This window comes from Dufourea novaeangliae, unplaced genomic scaffold (genome assembly GCF_001272555.1).
Source record: "Dufourea novaeangliae isolate 0120121106 unplaced genomic scaffold, ASM127255v1 scaffold169, whole genome shotgun sequence".
Taxonomy (NCBI): Eukaryota; Metazoa; Arthropoda; class Insecta; order Hymenoptera; family Halictidae; genus Dufourea; species Dufourea novaeangliae.
Window position 1 is genome coordinate 590,632 of NW_015374043.1, and position 15,069 is coordinate 605,700.

At 41.1% G+C, this 15,069-nt stretch overlaps 3 protein-coding genes across 3 annotated transcripts; 2 read left to right on the top strand and 1 right to left on the bottom strand.

Moving 5' to 3' along the window:
* The first annotated feature begins 8,121 nt into the window (after positions 1-8,121).
* LOC107189566 (lysosomal thioesterase PPT2 homolog) lies at positions 8,122-9,820 on the top strand. Its single transcript, XM_015578127.1, has 4 exons — positions 8,122-8,299; positions 8,699-8,948; positions 9,023-9,141; positions 9,202-9,820. The coding sequence occupies exons 1-4, from the start codon at positions 8,123-8,125 to the stop codon at positions 9,553-9,555; spliced, it is 900 nt and encodes a 299-aa protein (XP_015433613.1). The 5' UTR covers position 8,122; the 3' UTR covers positions 9,556-9,820.
* On the bottom strand, positions 9,818-11,597 carry LOC107189565 (venom serine carboxypeptidase). The gene is made up of 2 exons (XM_015578126.1): positions 11,258-11,597; positions 9,818-11,132 (listed from the first exon to the last, which is right to left on the bottom strand). Exons 1-2 carry the CDS (start codon positions 11,552-11,554, stop codon positions 10,014-10,016), a joined length of 1,416 nt encoding a protein of 471 aa, XP_015433612.1. The 5' UTR covers positions 11,555-11,597; the 3' UTR covers positions 9,818-10,013.
* A 1,676-nt stretch (positions 11,598-13,273) lies between these two features.
* LOC107189574 lies at positions 13,274-14,594 on the top strand. The gene has a single exon (XM_015578135.1). It carries the CDS (start codon positions 13,419-13,421, stop codon positions 14,355-14,357), a length of 939 nt encoding a protein of 312 aa, XP_015433621.1. The 5' UTR covers positions 13,274-13,418; the 3' UTR covers positions 14,358-14,594.
* The last annotated feature ends 475 nt before the right edge of the window (positions 14,595-15,069 follow it).

Here is a 15,069-nt window from a genome sequence, read left to right on the forward strand (position 1 = left end):
CATTCTATAGAATGCTCGGTCTATGTATACACAAAGTCTCGGCGAGCTCGGTATTGCGGCGCCATAATGGTAACTCGCGGGAGGCCACTTTGCCTCCGCACATCCGCTTCCGCAGACATAATGCTCGTTCGGGTAGAGTCTAGAGGGTTGAACTTCCTCGTTCCCTGGGCGTGACGGGCGTTCTCAAACGCTGACAGAAGGATGCTTCGGAACCGACGACGGTTTCGGAGGCAAATTTAATATGTCCTTTCCCTTTCGAACCGTGGAATCCCATTAGAATCGTGTGTCTACGGAATACAAGGTGACGCGTGAACAACCCTCGGGGCCCTGGGCGGATCACGGGAAAGAAATCAATTCCTTGTCCCACAGGAGCTGACATTCGACACCTATATGCGTTTCTGCCAGCGATTCGCTGATTATGATCTCGCTAATCCGAATCGCGCAGACTGGTGCGTGGACCACCCTCGACGTGATTGCCGAGCTCTAAAGCAAACAGACCCACCCCATTTCTCTCGTTTCACATTGCGTGTGTGTGTTTCGCGAGCATTAGACCGCGACCCCAATTTTCTGTGCACGCGTGCACCTCGACGTATGACGATTACACGCGATTCCACTGGGCATTCTCGTCCAACGGCACGAATGAAAATCCCGGCCGCGTCCCCGCTCGAAAAACTCGTTCGTCATCAACAGACTGCTCGTGCGTCGAGTACCACGCGAGTGTCACCGTCGCCGAGGGCTGGTGGTTGTTTTAAATTATGGCGTGCAATTCCGACCTGGCTGGTTCGAAAGTAATCACCACGCTTTTCGCGAAAGGGGTTTAAATATTCAGCACGATATTTTCGGGCGAACGAGTGACTTAAAAGGATTTTTTAATCTAAATAACGGATCGTTCCGTGAATTCAAATAAGTGGGGACAATTGTTGCCTGGTCGGTGAATGTATTAGGTGTACAAATTAATTCGTGGGCTTCTTTTCATAGATTTGTTGTGTACTTACAGAAAAATGAAATAAAGTCTTTTAAATATTCTACATTGTTGTTTTACACATTTATGGAATTTCTGGGACAATTGGAGAACAGACGGATGCAACGTGGAATAAGCGTAGAAGTAAGAAAGTACAAAGTTTTACTTTTCCCTGTTCTGGAGTTTAAACGACCACTCAGTCGAACCGAGGAAGGGGCAAAGCTAAGTGAAAGACTCCGCGGAGGAGGCCGCAATCAAAATGCTAATCGCCTCGAACAAGGTGTAAGTCCATAGAAATTGGATGTAAGAGACTTAATATTACTTCGCGGCGTGGATCGCTAAAGAGTATTACGGGGGATTATCGGGGTAAAGTGACACCCTTGCCCCCGGGGCTGCGGCGGTGTGCGGTGGAGCAGTCTTAACAAAACACCGGGGGTTGGCCGAGCCTTCTGTAAATATTGTTACTGCCACCCCGCCGGCAATTTCGCCAGCCATATGTTAGACTACCGATGTACTTTTTACAGTTTCGCCTGTACGCTACATTTCGGTTTGACCTGTGTGCTAGAAACCGCCACAGACGGGCGGGAGAATGACAAGCTTTCGACTTTATTGAAATAAATCAGATGTTCTGTAGTAAAGAAATGGTACTTCATATAATAAATGTTTAACTCTGAAAAGAATTACAGTAAATCCTAGATGAGTGTTCGTAGGCTTCTCGGTATTGACAAGCAGAGGTCCCCAGGTTTAACGCTGACTTTTTAATGAGGCTTTGCAGAGGTTAGAATTCTGAAGTTAATGATATTTGTTTCAACCGCATATGGCCATTAGTTTATGAAATGTTTACTGTTCAGTGCCGAGGAGCCTTAGAACACTCATCTAGAATTTCCTCTATAATTAACTCACTTGTACGTCAGTAATGTCGAAACACTCGTGGAAACTAGAGTTTCATCCCTTATATCAGCCGAATGATACTTCAATTGTCGAACTGTTTAATATTTCAGCTGATTCACCGGTATTATTTTAAGAAATCAGGTACACGCGATTCGAACCGGCCGATCGATGTTCGTTATGGTAATATAAACCGGAATATAGAGCAATAAGTGGCGGGTCAAAGAGGGTGAATCCCAAATTAGAAAGCGGAGAGCGCGGCACGAATTAGCATCGCTTTCAAGTCGCTTTCTAATCTCGGTAACTGGACAAATTGGTATTGAATGACGAGTAACGAACGAACGGATGGACCGTGTGCCCGGTTCAAGTGGGTTTTGCGGGGTACAGAAAAGACGTCGGGACAGATTCGTAGGGGCGTCGAGAGCGACGCATGGTCGCCTCGGGTTCGTTTCTCGTTCGGTCGCGGACGACGACACGTGGCAGGGATTACGCGCGTGTTACGCGGCCAATTTCGGACATCCGGCCAATACAATGCATTCAAAACGATATGTAATTGTTAAATCAGGTTCCCCTCCCGTACCGTGATTGTCGTTAAAAGTCTTTTAAAAAGCGAACGCCACACAATAAGGTATTAACACTCGATTGGTACGGTGACATATTGATCACGTAACAACTGAAAAATTTACAGGTCATCTGTGACCCAACGGTACCAACTGAGAATTAATAATAAACTTTATTCTATATATTTATAATCACTATGCTTCTCCTATAGTTATTGTACTGCTGACGAATATAAAGAAATAAAACATCTTGATCCTACAATACACTGTAGTTTCTTTATTGCATACACTAAATGTTGCCACTATATGTCCCATCTAACGTGAACACCTTCAATGTCTAATTTCTTTCTGAAGACACAAAAGAAGTTTGAGGGGACAATGTTATTTAGTTGGACGGGACAAATACTACGATAAACAAAAATGTCACTTCGAGCATTTGTTACAATAATTTTTCTGAAAACCAACAGTAACTGAGATATTTAAGGTGTTCACGTTAGGTGGGGCAATTTGTATATTCTTAATATTTAACACTAGAACTACCAACGATAACCACATATCTTTTTCAATCGATCGATAAATATGGCAAACAAAATTTACAAATTAATTAATTTCTTTAATGTATTGTTATAACATTTCAATCGCCGTTGTAAGAGTGCATTGGCAAGTCATTTTGACTTGCTTGGTAGTTCTAGTGTTAAGGAATTACACAGTGACTCACCTACTGCTCAGGACGACGTTGAACCGAACTTTCGTCACAATTTTTCACGGGCTGCCCTCCCTTCCTCCTCCGACCACGGACACTCCGGGACTGGGCTTTTCGTAAACATAAATTCACCATATATCCCGGGACCAGGATTTATTACCCATGAATCGAGGCGAAACGTAGGAAGGGGGGATTGTTTACAATGGGCCAGCAAATTGCGGTCCGTTTTGTATCGATGGAGACGTTACGACGCCCGTAGTTCGCCAGTGCGAACGAACAAGTGTGAAATCAGGTGCATCCATAATGCAAAAGGGTGGGCTCGAGGTCCGAAAGTTCACCCCTGAAGGGGGCTCGTATCATGGTCCCCTACGCCAGGAAAAAAATCAATTAGACACGGAGCGGAACGTTACATTCATTTTTCGACGTATCGAAAGAGAGAACGTTTCGGGCAATTGCCCTGTGAAAAACAACAATATTTACACATGTTTCGTTTAGCGATTCTTTTATAGAGCGATTCTCGAATAATACCCTATTTCGTTACTGGAAAGTCTCTTTTAACAGGTAGCTAAGTTCAGTTGATACTCGGTATTTAGTATTGGAATCGAGTGGCAAAGAGGAAGCTGAACGGAGAACAAAGTCCGCGGGGGCAAGGAGGAGAGGGGGTTCTAACTTGCTAAGAATTAAAGTGAACCGCCCGGGGGTGGCTAAGGGTCGTAGCCTCCAACGATTATACTAATAGTCGGGGCGTAGACAAGCTGATAGGGGGGGACAGGGGTACGGCTGAGCTACTAATTGTAGCTTAACGCGTTTAAACTCAGCTAAAAAAAGAAATCGACCGAATTGGAACAGTGTACCGTCTGCTGCGCGATGAAGCTTCGACGAAAACACGAACGGTACTCGTTTTGAAAATCCTTTCCAGCTCAATGGTAATCACACCGAATTAATTCTGACATAATTGGTTAGAAATATGTATAAGAGTAGAGCTACTCATGCTTATACGCGAAGAAATGTACGGAACATTTGACACGTTCCGTGGACAGAAAATTGTGCGTTGTATCCGAACCGCAAGGATATGGGTGTACCGTCGATGCGGAAGAAAACTCGGCAGCGCGATGGCGAACAATGGCCCTCGTCCTGGCAGGTTGATCCTTCTTGAGTAATGTTGAAATCTGGGGCGTTCCTGGGAAAGGCCACCTGACCTTTCCCGTCCCTTCATCAGCACCGCTGGACCCTCCTGGACGAGTCATTCCCGTGTTCTCGGCAGGAATCCCACCATGGCGGATTAATAGCAACAGTTACACGTCGTCACAGTCTACGAGTTCCTGATATACAATACGTCTTCGATGAGTGTTCGAAGCTTCTTCGTCACTGGACATTAAATATTTCATAAACTAATAGCCATATACAGCTGAAACAAATATCATTGGGTTGCGAATTAAAAGCTCTCCCACAGTGCTGAACCTCCTTAAAAAATCAGCGTCACACCTAGGGACCCCTTCTTGTCAGTGTCAGGGGATATTCACTCTTTTTAACTGTCCTCAAGACGACGAGCAACAGTAGAAACACGCTTTCGCGGATCGTTCACAATCCCCCGTTTCTTCAGTCAGTCCAGACAAAACAGATTAAATTCTGATCTACCCGATCAATTATACAGTATATCTTTGCAAAAAAAAAAATTGACGTATGTTCTCCAGATAGTCTTAAGGTATTTCCACCGTCGGCCCGAAGCAGGAACATTTCGAGACACCGAAGGAATATCTGGATCGGCGTGTTCTTCTATCACCGGTGGGGAGCGAAAGTCAAAAAATATTGGAATTTCGACAGGATGGCGAAACGTTTCCTCGAGACCAGCAGAGAGGTCGTTTGGGGATGGGCACACGCGGTCGGGTAATGGAAGATGTGATAATTTAGTATGCACGGCGGAGTTTATTTGAATTTTATTGGCGGGCTCGCTGTCACGTGGGTCAAGGCGTAGGAGTGGTGGTCGTGCCACAAGGGGGTCCCTCTTTCGCTTTATCGGATCGGGGGAAATAGGGGGGTGGGAGAGACGACGCTCCTCCCGTTTTCTCGTTTCCCCGAGGGGACACTTCCGTCCGACCAATATCGCTCGTCTCTTTCTTCACCCCCCTAACGGTCTCTCTCGCTCTCCACCCCACGGATTCCCGTTTTCTCGGGCTTCCAACCGTTTCTTTTTCTATCTTTCACCCTCTCCTGGGCCGTTTCCAATATCTTTCTAAGTTCTCCGAGCCGGCCATGAATAAACTATTCCCCCCTCCTATCCCCGACTTTGAATATCTGAACGTTTTGCGCGGGAATGGGACCGCCATCGAGGGACCAACCGCAGAAAGGACGGGAGAGGATGATATCGATTGATCGACGTGCACACCGTGGATGGGGCGAGGTGACTGCCGAAGGTGCCATCCTTCAATTTTTGGGAAACGTTATGGGTTAGGAGAAGACTGTCTTGAGACCAGAAGCTATGAATATGGACAAGTAGACGTCACGTGTAGTACCATCGGGTATAAAATGTTTCTTGAATATCAACGATGATGAAATCGTGGTCGAGTCAGCCAGTGGCCAGAAATTCGTCGGGAAACTGATCTTCTCGTTTCTTCCGTGATCAGAGGACGATTAATTTTTCGGTGCCGGTGACGGTGATGAAATCAACCAGTCAGCATAATGAGTAGCGTTGTCTGCCGTGCAATTCATCGGATGTCGCGAAAGGAGACGCGAGGAGAAGAGGGTGGGCACGAAAGAGGACGGGCAGGGGAGGTGGCGAGGCACGGTGGCCGGGGTTATTAATATTCAGAACGTGGAACGGGAGTCGAGAGCAGTGCCGAGTGACAAATACCTCGCGCCTCGTCCCAACCCCGGAACGGCTCAACTCTGTAATTAACGCTAATCTCCCGGCCGTTCCTCCGACACCGTACCACCCACTTCGTCTTCTCTACCCGCCTCTGTACTTACGGAGGCTGGAGGGTGGCCTTAAACAGCCTCCTCGAGTCGATTCTCGAATAAAGAGGATCCATGATTCCTGGTGGAAAATGGCGCGGCCGAAAAATGTGGTCAGTACCCCCACCAAAATGGACGTTCTGGACGGTCTGCATCGAAAATGGGTCTTCTTCTCGCGGCGAAGGATATTTTCATACGGAGTGGTTGTTACTCTGTCGGTAACTCTTCCGGGACGTAAAAAAAAGGAAACGTCAGGACGGTGAAACATAAACTCGTCGTGGTGCCTGCATATTTTTGCAAACATTAACTCGTTGCCCCTGTTCATTCCGTCGTGCGCGTTGTGTACATTTGAATGTACAAAACCGGAAGCTGAATTGCTGGCCTGGCGTATGCCCCTAAGCGCGTGAATTAATGACGCAGGGATGGTGTTCATTTCTTGAATACTTCCGAAGTTGCGTACAGCGCTTTTAAGATCGAATATAAACCTCTATCCAATTTACGAATCCAATTAATTAGTTCACGATGCAAACTAAAAATATAGTGAGTATAGTTTGCAGAAATAGTCCGTAACTCGTGTTGAAATACCGGAGGATAGGTAGGAGCGTCCCTGCGGGGTCAAAGGACGAAGATTCCTTCATCCACTTCCTGCGAGTATGGTCCTCGCTAGTGGTTGCGCGCCTCGGTTAGCACTTGGTGGACTAAAATAGCGAGTCAGCCGACCGCGAATATCCTTGATTAAACGCAAAAAAGCTCCGAGAGACCTACACTCGCCTTGCCTCGCTCTCTGGTCGTGGCTGCGTTTTTTCGCCATCCTCCACCATCACGATGGTCGGGTTTGAGCGTGGAATTGGATTGGCCGTCTTTCCTCTCGTTCTCTTTTCTCCCCCATTCGGTTCTTTCCCTCTTCTGGCGAAAAGAAACGCCGGTAGTTTCAAAGCTTCTGGGGGGACTCGATTAGAGCGAGCATGCGACATCAGAAAGCACGTGAGCACATTCGTTCCCAGGTATTCCTCCCGGGTTAAATTGTTGTACCTTGTTCCAACTTCTTGGTGCAATCGGAACATTCGGTACACCTGTCCATTTAATCATCTTAATACACTGCTGGATCGAATTCCGCTTCGCATACAACGGTTAAGTGTCCGTCAATGGTTTCACTTGGATAATGTTCCTATAACGATAACCTCTGGTCCCTTGTACTGTTTATCAGGAACTGATTGTACAATTAATGTGGCTTCTGTTAATATCCATCCATTTCTTTGTTTCTCTGTCATGGTAATGTACAATTCGTTGAAATTGTCGTTTGTAGGCGCATTCTTGTAAAGTCTTCTTCCTTATTGAAGGAGTGAATTCTATTCGTCATTGAAGGGGAGTGATATGCGTTTAAGAAGTAGTGGCGTTATAATAGAGGGTGACGCTGGTCGGAACAATGCGCTCCATCGTCTGAGGCGTGAGTTTCGTATGCCAACTAGGGGTGATGTCAGGACACCGGTGATATATGGTTGAAGCAAGCACGGGAAATGCCACGTGTCTAGCCACCTTACACGCGGTTCTGGAAGGATTAAGGACCTAGTGCATTCCATAGCACATTGTTTCAGGGTGCAATAGAGGTCTTTTCGTCTTCATTGACCCTATCATACTGATGAATCCTGATCATTTTCAGTTATGGAACGCTCCCACTTAAGGAGCTCTAGTTTTTATGAAGAAAATGCCCTTTGCAATTGATTTGGCATTGCCTGCAGATGGGAATGAACTTATATCCCTGCAGACATATGTACTTCCTTTTTTGTGTTCGAGAGCAGCGTTAGTTAGTCGCTGATAAACAAGTTTTCTTCATGTTCGACGGAGATGAGTCGTTCTCTGGAGCCCTCGGTAGGTGACGTTCATGTTCCGGTCATGAAATCGATGTTAAAGCTGCTTTCTCAATGGAGCAGCAAACGGAGAACTGGCTTTGTATCCTGCCGCTCCAATCAGAAACGACTTCAGAATTATATGGTCGTTGCAATAGAGATGAGACTTTAGTCCGACATGACGCGATGTTGTTGAAGGTGGTATGAGTCTATGACTCGTTTACATCGAGTAACGATGTCTTCATCAAACTGTAGATCAATTCTTTTCTTCCTCTGGCTTTTAACTGCATTTAGTAATGTTGCTGAATGTTATCGTGCCGTCGCTGTTATACATGGTGTGCTCACTGGAAGCGACAGCATGGAAATTATTACCAACAGGATACAAGAGGTAATCAATTCACTTAACACAAAGAATATTGCAGATGTCGCACCTGCGTAAATTTGGCGGGTAAACATGATTACGTGTATATATATATATATATATTAGCGAGGTCGTAAAATCAGTGGAGTTAATGTAAACATGTTTCTGGTGTCAGCACAAGTGAATTAATAAAATGAATAAATTAATACATAGTCATGAACTGATAAGGATCTGAAATCTCTGTCAAGGCCGTACGAAGAAATGTTTAATACAAAGTCAATGTACTGTATATAATACATTGAAGCGAAAAATGCAGTATATAGCTCTAAGTGGAACGACATCAATAAGTGCCATTAATTCTTTAATTTACGACCTTGCTATATTGTGACCACTACTATACCCATCGTTGTTTAATCTACGTTTTAGATGCATCCTGGAACTCAAACTTACAATACCCCGAGATACGCAGGATGGAACAGCCTGGAGCCGATGTGGCGACAAGTAGAAGAGATAGGAATGGATATTATATCTATCGGTGCCGCATTTCCCGAGGGAATACATTTAGTAGGGTATAGCCAAGGTGGCTTATTAGCTAGAGCTATATTACAAAGGTTTCCTGACCATAATGTCAGGAACTTCATCTCCTTAAGTTCGCCGCAGGCAGGACAATACGGAAGTATGTGTCGTTGGCGCCATCTTTGAAGATAGACAAAGAAAATTGTTGTTTCAAACGCTTATTTCCGTTTACAGCTCGATTCTTACACTTATTTTTCCCAAATTTGGTGTGTGAAACTGCTTACGAGCTCTTTTATTCGAAAATCGGTCAACACACTAGTGTCGGCAATTACTGGAATGATCCTCACCATCAGGTTGGTAGGCTTTCGTAATTATTTGTAGTAGAAGATTATATTTTTGTTTTTATTCGACAGGAATTGTATTACAAGTATAGTAAATTTCTTCCACTCGTGAACAACGAAAGAAATGCGACAAAAGCTATGTCGTTTACACAAGGTATCACCAAATTGAAACGTATGATACTCGTTGGAGGTCCTGACGACGGCGTAATCACACCCTGGCAAAGTAGTCACTTCGGATACTACGATAGCAACGAGACAGTGGTACATATGCGTGATAGATCGATTTATAAGGACGATTTAATTGGATTAAAGGCACTGGATGAGAGTCATAGACTTACTCTCATTACAGTACCTAATGTTCCCCACTTTGAATGGCACAAAAATGTATCTATAGTAGACGATTTTTTACTGCCATATCTAGATTAATGTAGTCTATTGTAAGTTACATAGAATTAATCATTACCCCGTGACATGGAGGAAACTTCAACAGTCACTGAGATCTGTCTTGTTCATGACAATTGGTGTGACTGAATTTTTTTTTATGCATATTACAAGATGCTTATTAAGGATTCTAATAATCTAATAATAAAATATCAAGTCATAGTACCTAAACAAACAAATACCTCTATATACAAATAAGACAAATGACTTGTAAGGGGCAGCTCAATAATAAACATTTATATAGTATTTTTATTATCAATAAACGTTTACTAATTCGATTCTTAAAAAATTGAGTACAAATGTATTTTCCAGGTTCGTTTTCAAAGTATACATAACTTTCGTAAATTCTTATTATATAACCACGTTTACAGCTACTAAAGTGTAATCATAGCCACGATAAGTTATCGTACACACGTTCCCACTGAAATACTTTATAAAAGTATTCAGAACTTCTTATTATGTGTAAAACGAGTAACAAGATCAAGAGCCCACTGTGGTTGATCAAAAGGAACCATGTGCCCAGCATTTCTTACTAAGACTTCTGTTAAATTATCGACTGTTTTTGTGTAGCCTGCCAAGTCTTTTCCAACCAACCATAACTTTCTCGGAGCTGTTTTATATTTTTCAGCACCGGACCAATCGAGGTTTCGTAAATAATTTTCTGTCAGGGGATATGCAACAATAATATCAAGCTGACCATTGTATATTAAAACTCTGTAATGTTTGGTTAGATCTGTTATGAGAACTGCCAAAGACTGCATAATATCCCCTTTCAAATGTTCCTCTACTTTAGTGGCTTCAACATTGAATGTGCAGTTACCAACATGTATAGCTTTTCTTACATCTGGTTTTTGAATCCATTGTGCCATAGAGTCAGAGTCACTTGGGTCTTGGGTATGCAAGTAGTTAAAGTAGAAATCAAACCCAGTTAAATTTCTAAACAACGAAGGATGATCAATTAAGTCACCGTCAAGAAGCATGTCAAACACATCAAAGGCTTCCACAAATTTCTTTTGTTTAATCAAACTTCTACCCTGCTCTTCATACTTATGAAACAAATCTCTTCCATTTGCATCAATTAATCCCAATTGATACAAATAATCACCGTACAATAACTGATTTTCTGGATCAGTAAGTCCATTCCCAATTGCTAAACCCTTCAAATTTATTTTTGTTTCTGCTTTGATATTAAAGTCTTTGATAGCATGCGATACAGCAGGCACATACTTTCCAGCATAAGATTCACCAATTACAAAGAAATCATTAGCCTGAAGTTCTGGGAATACTTGGAAGAATTGAACCAATAAAGTATGAACATCCCTTCCCACGTGTGTTTCATTAGTAGCATATCCTTTATCATTGTCAGTGAAGCTAAACCCAGTACCAACAGGATTATCAATGTACAATAGATTATGAGACTGATTCCAAGAGTATTTGCGCTTTTGAAGGGTTTTGTTAGCATTAACAAAAAATGGACCATTTTCCATAAATAAACCATACATGGATGTAGCCCCAGGACCACCCTGTAGCCATAATACTATAGGCGCAGTTTTTGGGTTGTGCTGTTTAAAATAAAGGTTATTTTTTTTTTGTCGATATAGAGTTTCTAAATTATAGAAGACTTAACTCGAATCGAAAACAGTAAAAGTAAATACAAATCGAACAGAATACTATTAGTATTACGTACCACAGCTGGGAAGAACCAGAAGAACAGATTCGAATTGTATTCTTTATTCACGGTAAAATACCCGGCATAACTGCCGATGTCTTCCATTTCTTTGTGTTGTACAACAGCTTTGTTACGAGCATATTCTATTTTACCGCTTTCAATTAACGGCGTTAAAAAAAGTGGTTCACCAACATCTACATCAGCCGAAACGGGATAGCTCTTCAATTTTGGGTACACATTTGTAAAACCTCTTACATTCTCAATCACAAGTGAGATTAGGAAGAGAATCTGTAAAACCGGCACCACTTTCCTCATTCTTTCTATTAAGTAATAACAAGCCGTAACCGTAACTTTCCCCTTCAACGATAAGAGAGAACTGCGACTATTCGCTGTTTTCTCGAAGACTATATATAAGGCGTGCTCGTAGGTAGGCGTATACCGTGGTGGGGATCCAACGTGCTTCCCGTATTTTGTGCGATGTTATCAAACAGTGAACTATAGCGTGTGTCTCTTTTCCTCCTTCAACGCAGCAACGTCTTTCCCACAGACTCGATAAAAAAAATTCCTTATTTATTTTATGATTCCTCACGCTTCACTGTTTAAAAATTTCCATGGTATTCATATTTTAATCATATAACAAATCTCTAATATTCCATTCGCGATTCAAATAAACCCAGAAAAGCGATTGTATCCGATTCTTAAGCAGATACTCTTATACAATAAAATTCCCATATTTCATTTGTAATACATTCTCTAAGCGACTCGTCCTTATATTTCAACCCTTATTACATGAAATCACAAAACATGAATATATAAGTGAATTATTTAAGTAATTTATATAAAATGTAAGGTTTACTCGAATCTTATGGAACATCGTTTAAATAAAAGATTCATTCGGCTTAATCATGACCCAGTATTATCATAATCCGATTATCATGACCCGGCGGAAAAATAATCTTCAAACAAGTTCATCAATGTTACCAATGCAATGGATCAAACGATTTAATTCCCTGAATCCTTCGCGTTATGTTAACGAGTCCCAGTATTGACGTTAATCAAAAATTGTTTTTCGTGGTCTATGACATCAATTCTACAACAAAAAAAATGCTAAAATTATTACTAGTCAAGGGTTTCTGAAGGTACAGGTAATTCCTGGGCAAAGGACATTATAGCTTCTTAGCGGCCGCGTAGCTAGAAACAGCGACATTCGACAAGAATAAAAAGGAGTGAATAGTGGCGCCATCCGGCACTAATACAGCTGTTGATTTTTCATTTAACAATTATTAGAACTTATTTTGCATTTTTAAAGTTTTAATTTAAGAACTTGACGAATAAGAAGCTCCACGGAGAATGATTGAAACATTAGTTCGTTCGTTACTCATCTGTGGATGACACATAGATGACTATTATTGAAAAACACTTCTTCCAGATACTATAATAAACAACCTATTACCGATAGAATACATTTTGAAGTACTATTTGCTTTCCATTTTCAATGAATCTGCAGTATTTTCTGTAATATGCTCTAAGTTCATTTCTCCGTATCACGTTCCTCATAGTGACAAAATGGACGCGCCTTCGCCTCTGTTTAGATACAAGGGTTGGAGGGTAAAAGCTAGTAAAAGTAAAGTTCTGGATAGTTTTACGTGTCCATTACTAACTATAAGCACTGATAAGCACGATTTTAGTTCTACAAAGTGCATCTATAGAGAGAGAAACAAAGTTACCCCAGAATTCAAACAGTAACTTTTATAATGTAGATGGCGATATGTAAAGTAACGAATCCATGTCAGCTGACTCACTAAACAAGTTAATTTGAATTGGTTCTACGTTGAAGTTCACATCCGGTAATTAACCGAAGGTTAACACTGAATTGTAGCTATTTTTAACTCTTTGTGTTCGTAATGTTGTCGACGACTGTGTCACAGTAAATAAATTTGTGCACTTCTGATTCACTAGTGCAAAGTAATTAAGGTTATTGAGTCTGTACAATGAATATAAGTATATGATATAAGTAAGAAACACGTTTGAGTTTAACGAATTTAAGGAACACTTTCTCATATACTTTATTTTGGTAATTACTTCTTGTATACAAAGTTCCTAGAAAACTTATATTTCTACGTACACAAATATTGTGTACCACTTGTTCTTGAAAGAGAATACGAGTTTATTGAGGAAAATGAATGACTCTTTCTTGGAAGATTTGGAACTATTACCTACAGATGTTCAGAATGTTAAGACCCATTCAATAGACCGGCATATAACAACTAGAACAGCTACATCCAGTCCACTGCAACAGTTACAATCAACTAAAGGAGACAATTTGCATCATAAATTTGAACAGGCTACAGTTGTTGAAAAGCAAACAAATGCTAAGGAATTTACTTTAAAGGATACAAAGAAGTTATTAGAACATGATACTAGAAAGCAACAGATGAAAGTCAGGGTGTCAGAAAGGAGGGAGAGAATAAGTGATAGCAAATTGAAGCCCATTGAAAATAAAGTGAAACCTGATGACAAAGAGCAGGAAATTAAAGATGATACCAAAGCAAGAGTTCGAGAGACAAGAGTAAGAATTTCTGAAAGTAAAGTAACAGGAAGAGATAGAATTCGCCGTTCTGGAAGTTGCAAGGAGAACAATCAAGCATCAGATTTGTCTGTCAAAGAAAACAGTAGACCTTCAGACCCTTCGAAAGAAAGTACCTCTCAAGTAGAAGTCCCTAAGGACAAAACAAAAACCTATGAGTCCATTAATAAATCAGCTGCCAAGGATAGTGATCCTGCAGCTTTGCTCAATGCCATTAAGGATATTGTGAGCATGCAGACAAAACAGGAGAGCTCCAAAATTCTGAGAGCCATGCACAAATTGCACTTTAATGCTCAAGCAAATTTTATTAAGCACTTGATGTCCCAAACGGATGAATTAGTCAATGAAATGCATCCTAGTAAAGATTCAAGTAGAGTAAGGAGTTTAGTGGAACACAATGAAAGATTAAAGGAGGATATTGTTATTCTGCAAAAACGAAATGAAGAATTGCAGAAGAAGTTAGAGGAATTGGAGTTTTTAAAGCAAGAAAATCTTGCATTAAAGCTGAAGTGTAAGGAGCTATTGAAATAATAGTATTAAGTACTAGATCTTTTGTCTCTAGGATATTCCTAGGGTATTTTTAGGTGCTGAGGAACCTGTTGATGAAGTGTCCATTCCACTCTATTGCCTGCACATGTTTTAACTACACAGTCCTTTTGAAACTGTTATGTATTAAGTAATACAGAGTATACTGAGATTAATAAAAGACTATATTTTTTATTAATATTTTAATCTTTAAAAAATATTACCGTTCTTTAATAATAATGTCCCCCAATGTTTGATCTCGCGTTGGTTTGCCGTTGATATATTTGTTAAAGAAATTTGTAAATCGTTTTCTGTAAAAAAAATCGTTGAATAAACTACTTTATGTACCCATTATTGTTTTATATTTCCTAAAAGAATAACATCCACGTAGTGGTTAAGAAAATTAAATAGCACGATCTCGGTTTCGAACAATTTATATTTGAAGATATTTTTAAAAGACGTATCAGGGCGACATGATACAATACTTTGTCAAATGCAGATCGTAAAATGTATATGTACAAACAATGATTCCTTTGTGACGTTAAATCTTTGTTAAATGTGATTGATATATAATATATAAAATTGGCGCAACGCTTGGCAAAATGGCCAGATTATGCATGGATGACAGCTACTTAAATGGATCGACGATTAGAAAACGTACAAAAGAGAACAAAACATCGTGATTACGGCAGTTTGGAGATTTACTGTTAATCCTTCA

Excerpts from the sequence above, each read along its gene's own strand:
- LOC107189565 (XM_015578126.1), bottom strand. The coding sequence starts at position 11,554 with ATGAGGAAAGTGGTGCCGGTTTTACAGATTCTCTTCCTAATCTCACTT. Across the intron at positions 11,133-11,257 it reads TCTGGTTCTTCCCAGCTGTG|CACAACCCAAAAACTGCGCC; the intron begins GTACGTAATACT and ends TATTTTAAACAG.
- LOC107189574 (XM_015578135.1), top strand. The coding sequence starts at position 13,419 with ATGAATGACTCTTTCTTGGAAGATTTGGAACTATTACCTACAGATGTT.
- LOC107189566 (XM_015578127.1), top strand. The coding sequence starts at position 8,123 with ATGACTCGTTTACATCGAGTAACGATGTCTTCATCAAACTGTAGATCA. Across the intron at positions 8,300-8,698 it reads TTACCAACAGGATACAAGAG|ATGCATCCTGGAACTCAAAC; the intron begins GTAATCAATTCA and ends TCTACGTTTTAG. Across the intron at positions 8,949-9,022 it reads GCAGGCAGGACAATACGGAA|CTCGATTCTTACACTTATTT; the intron begins GTATGTGTCGTT and ends TTCCGTTTACAG.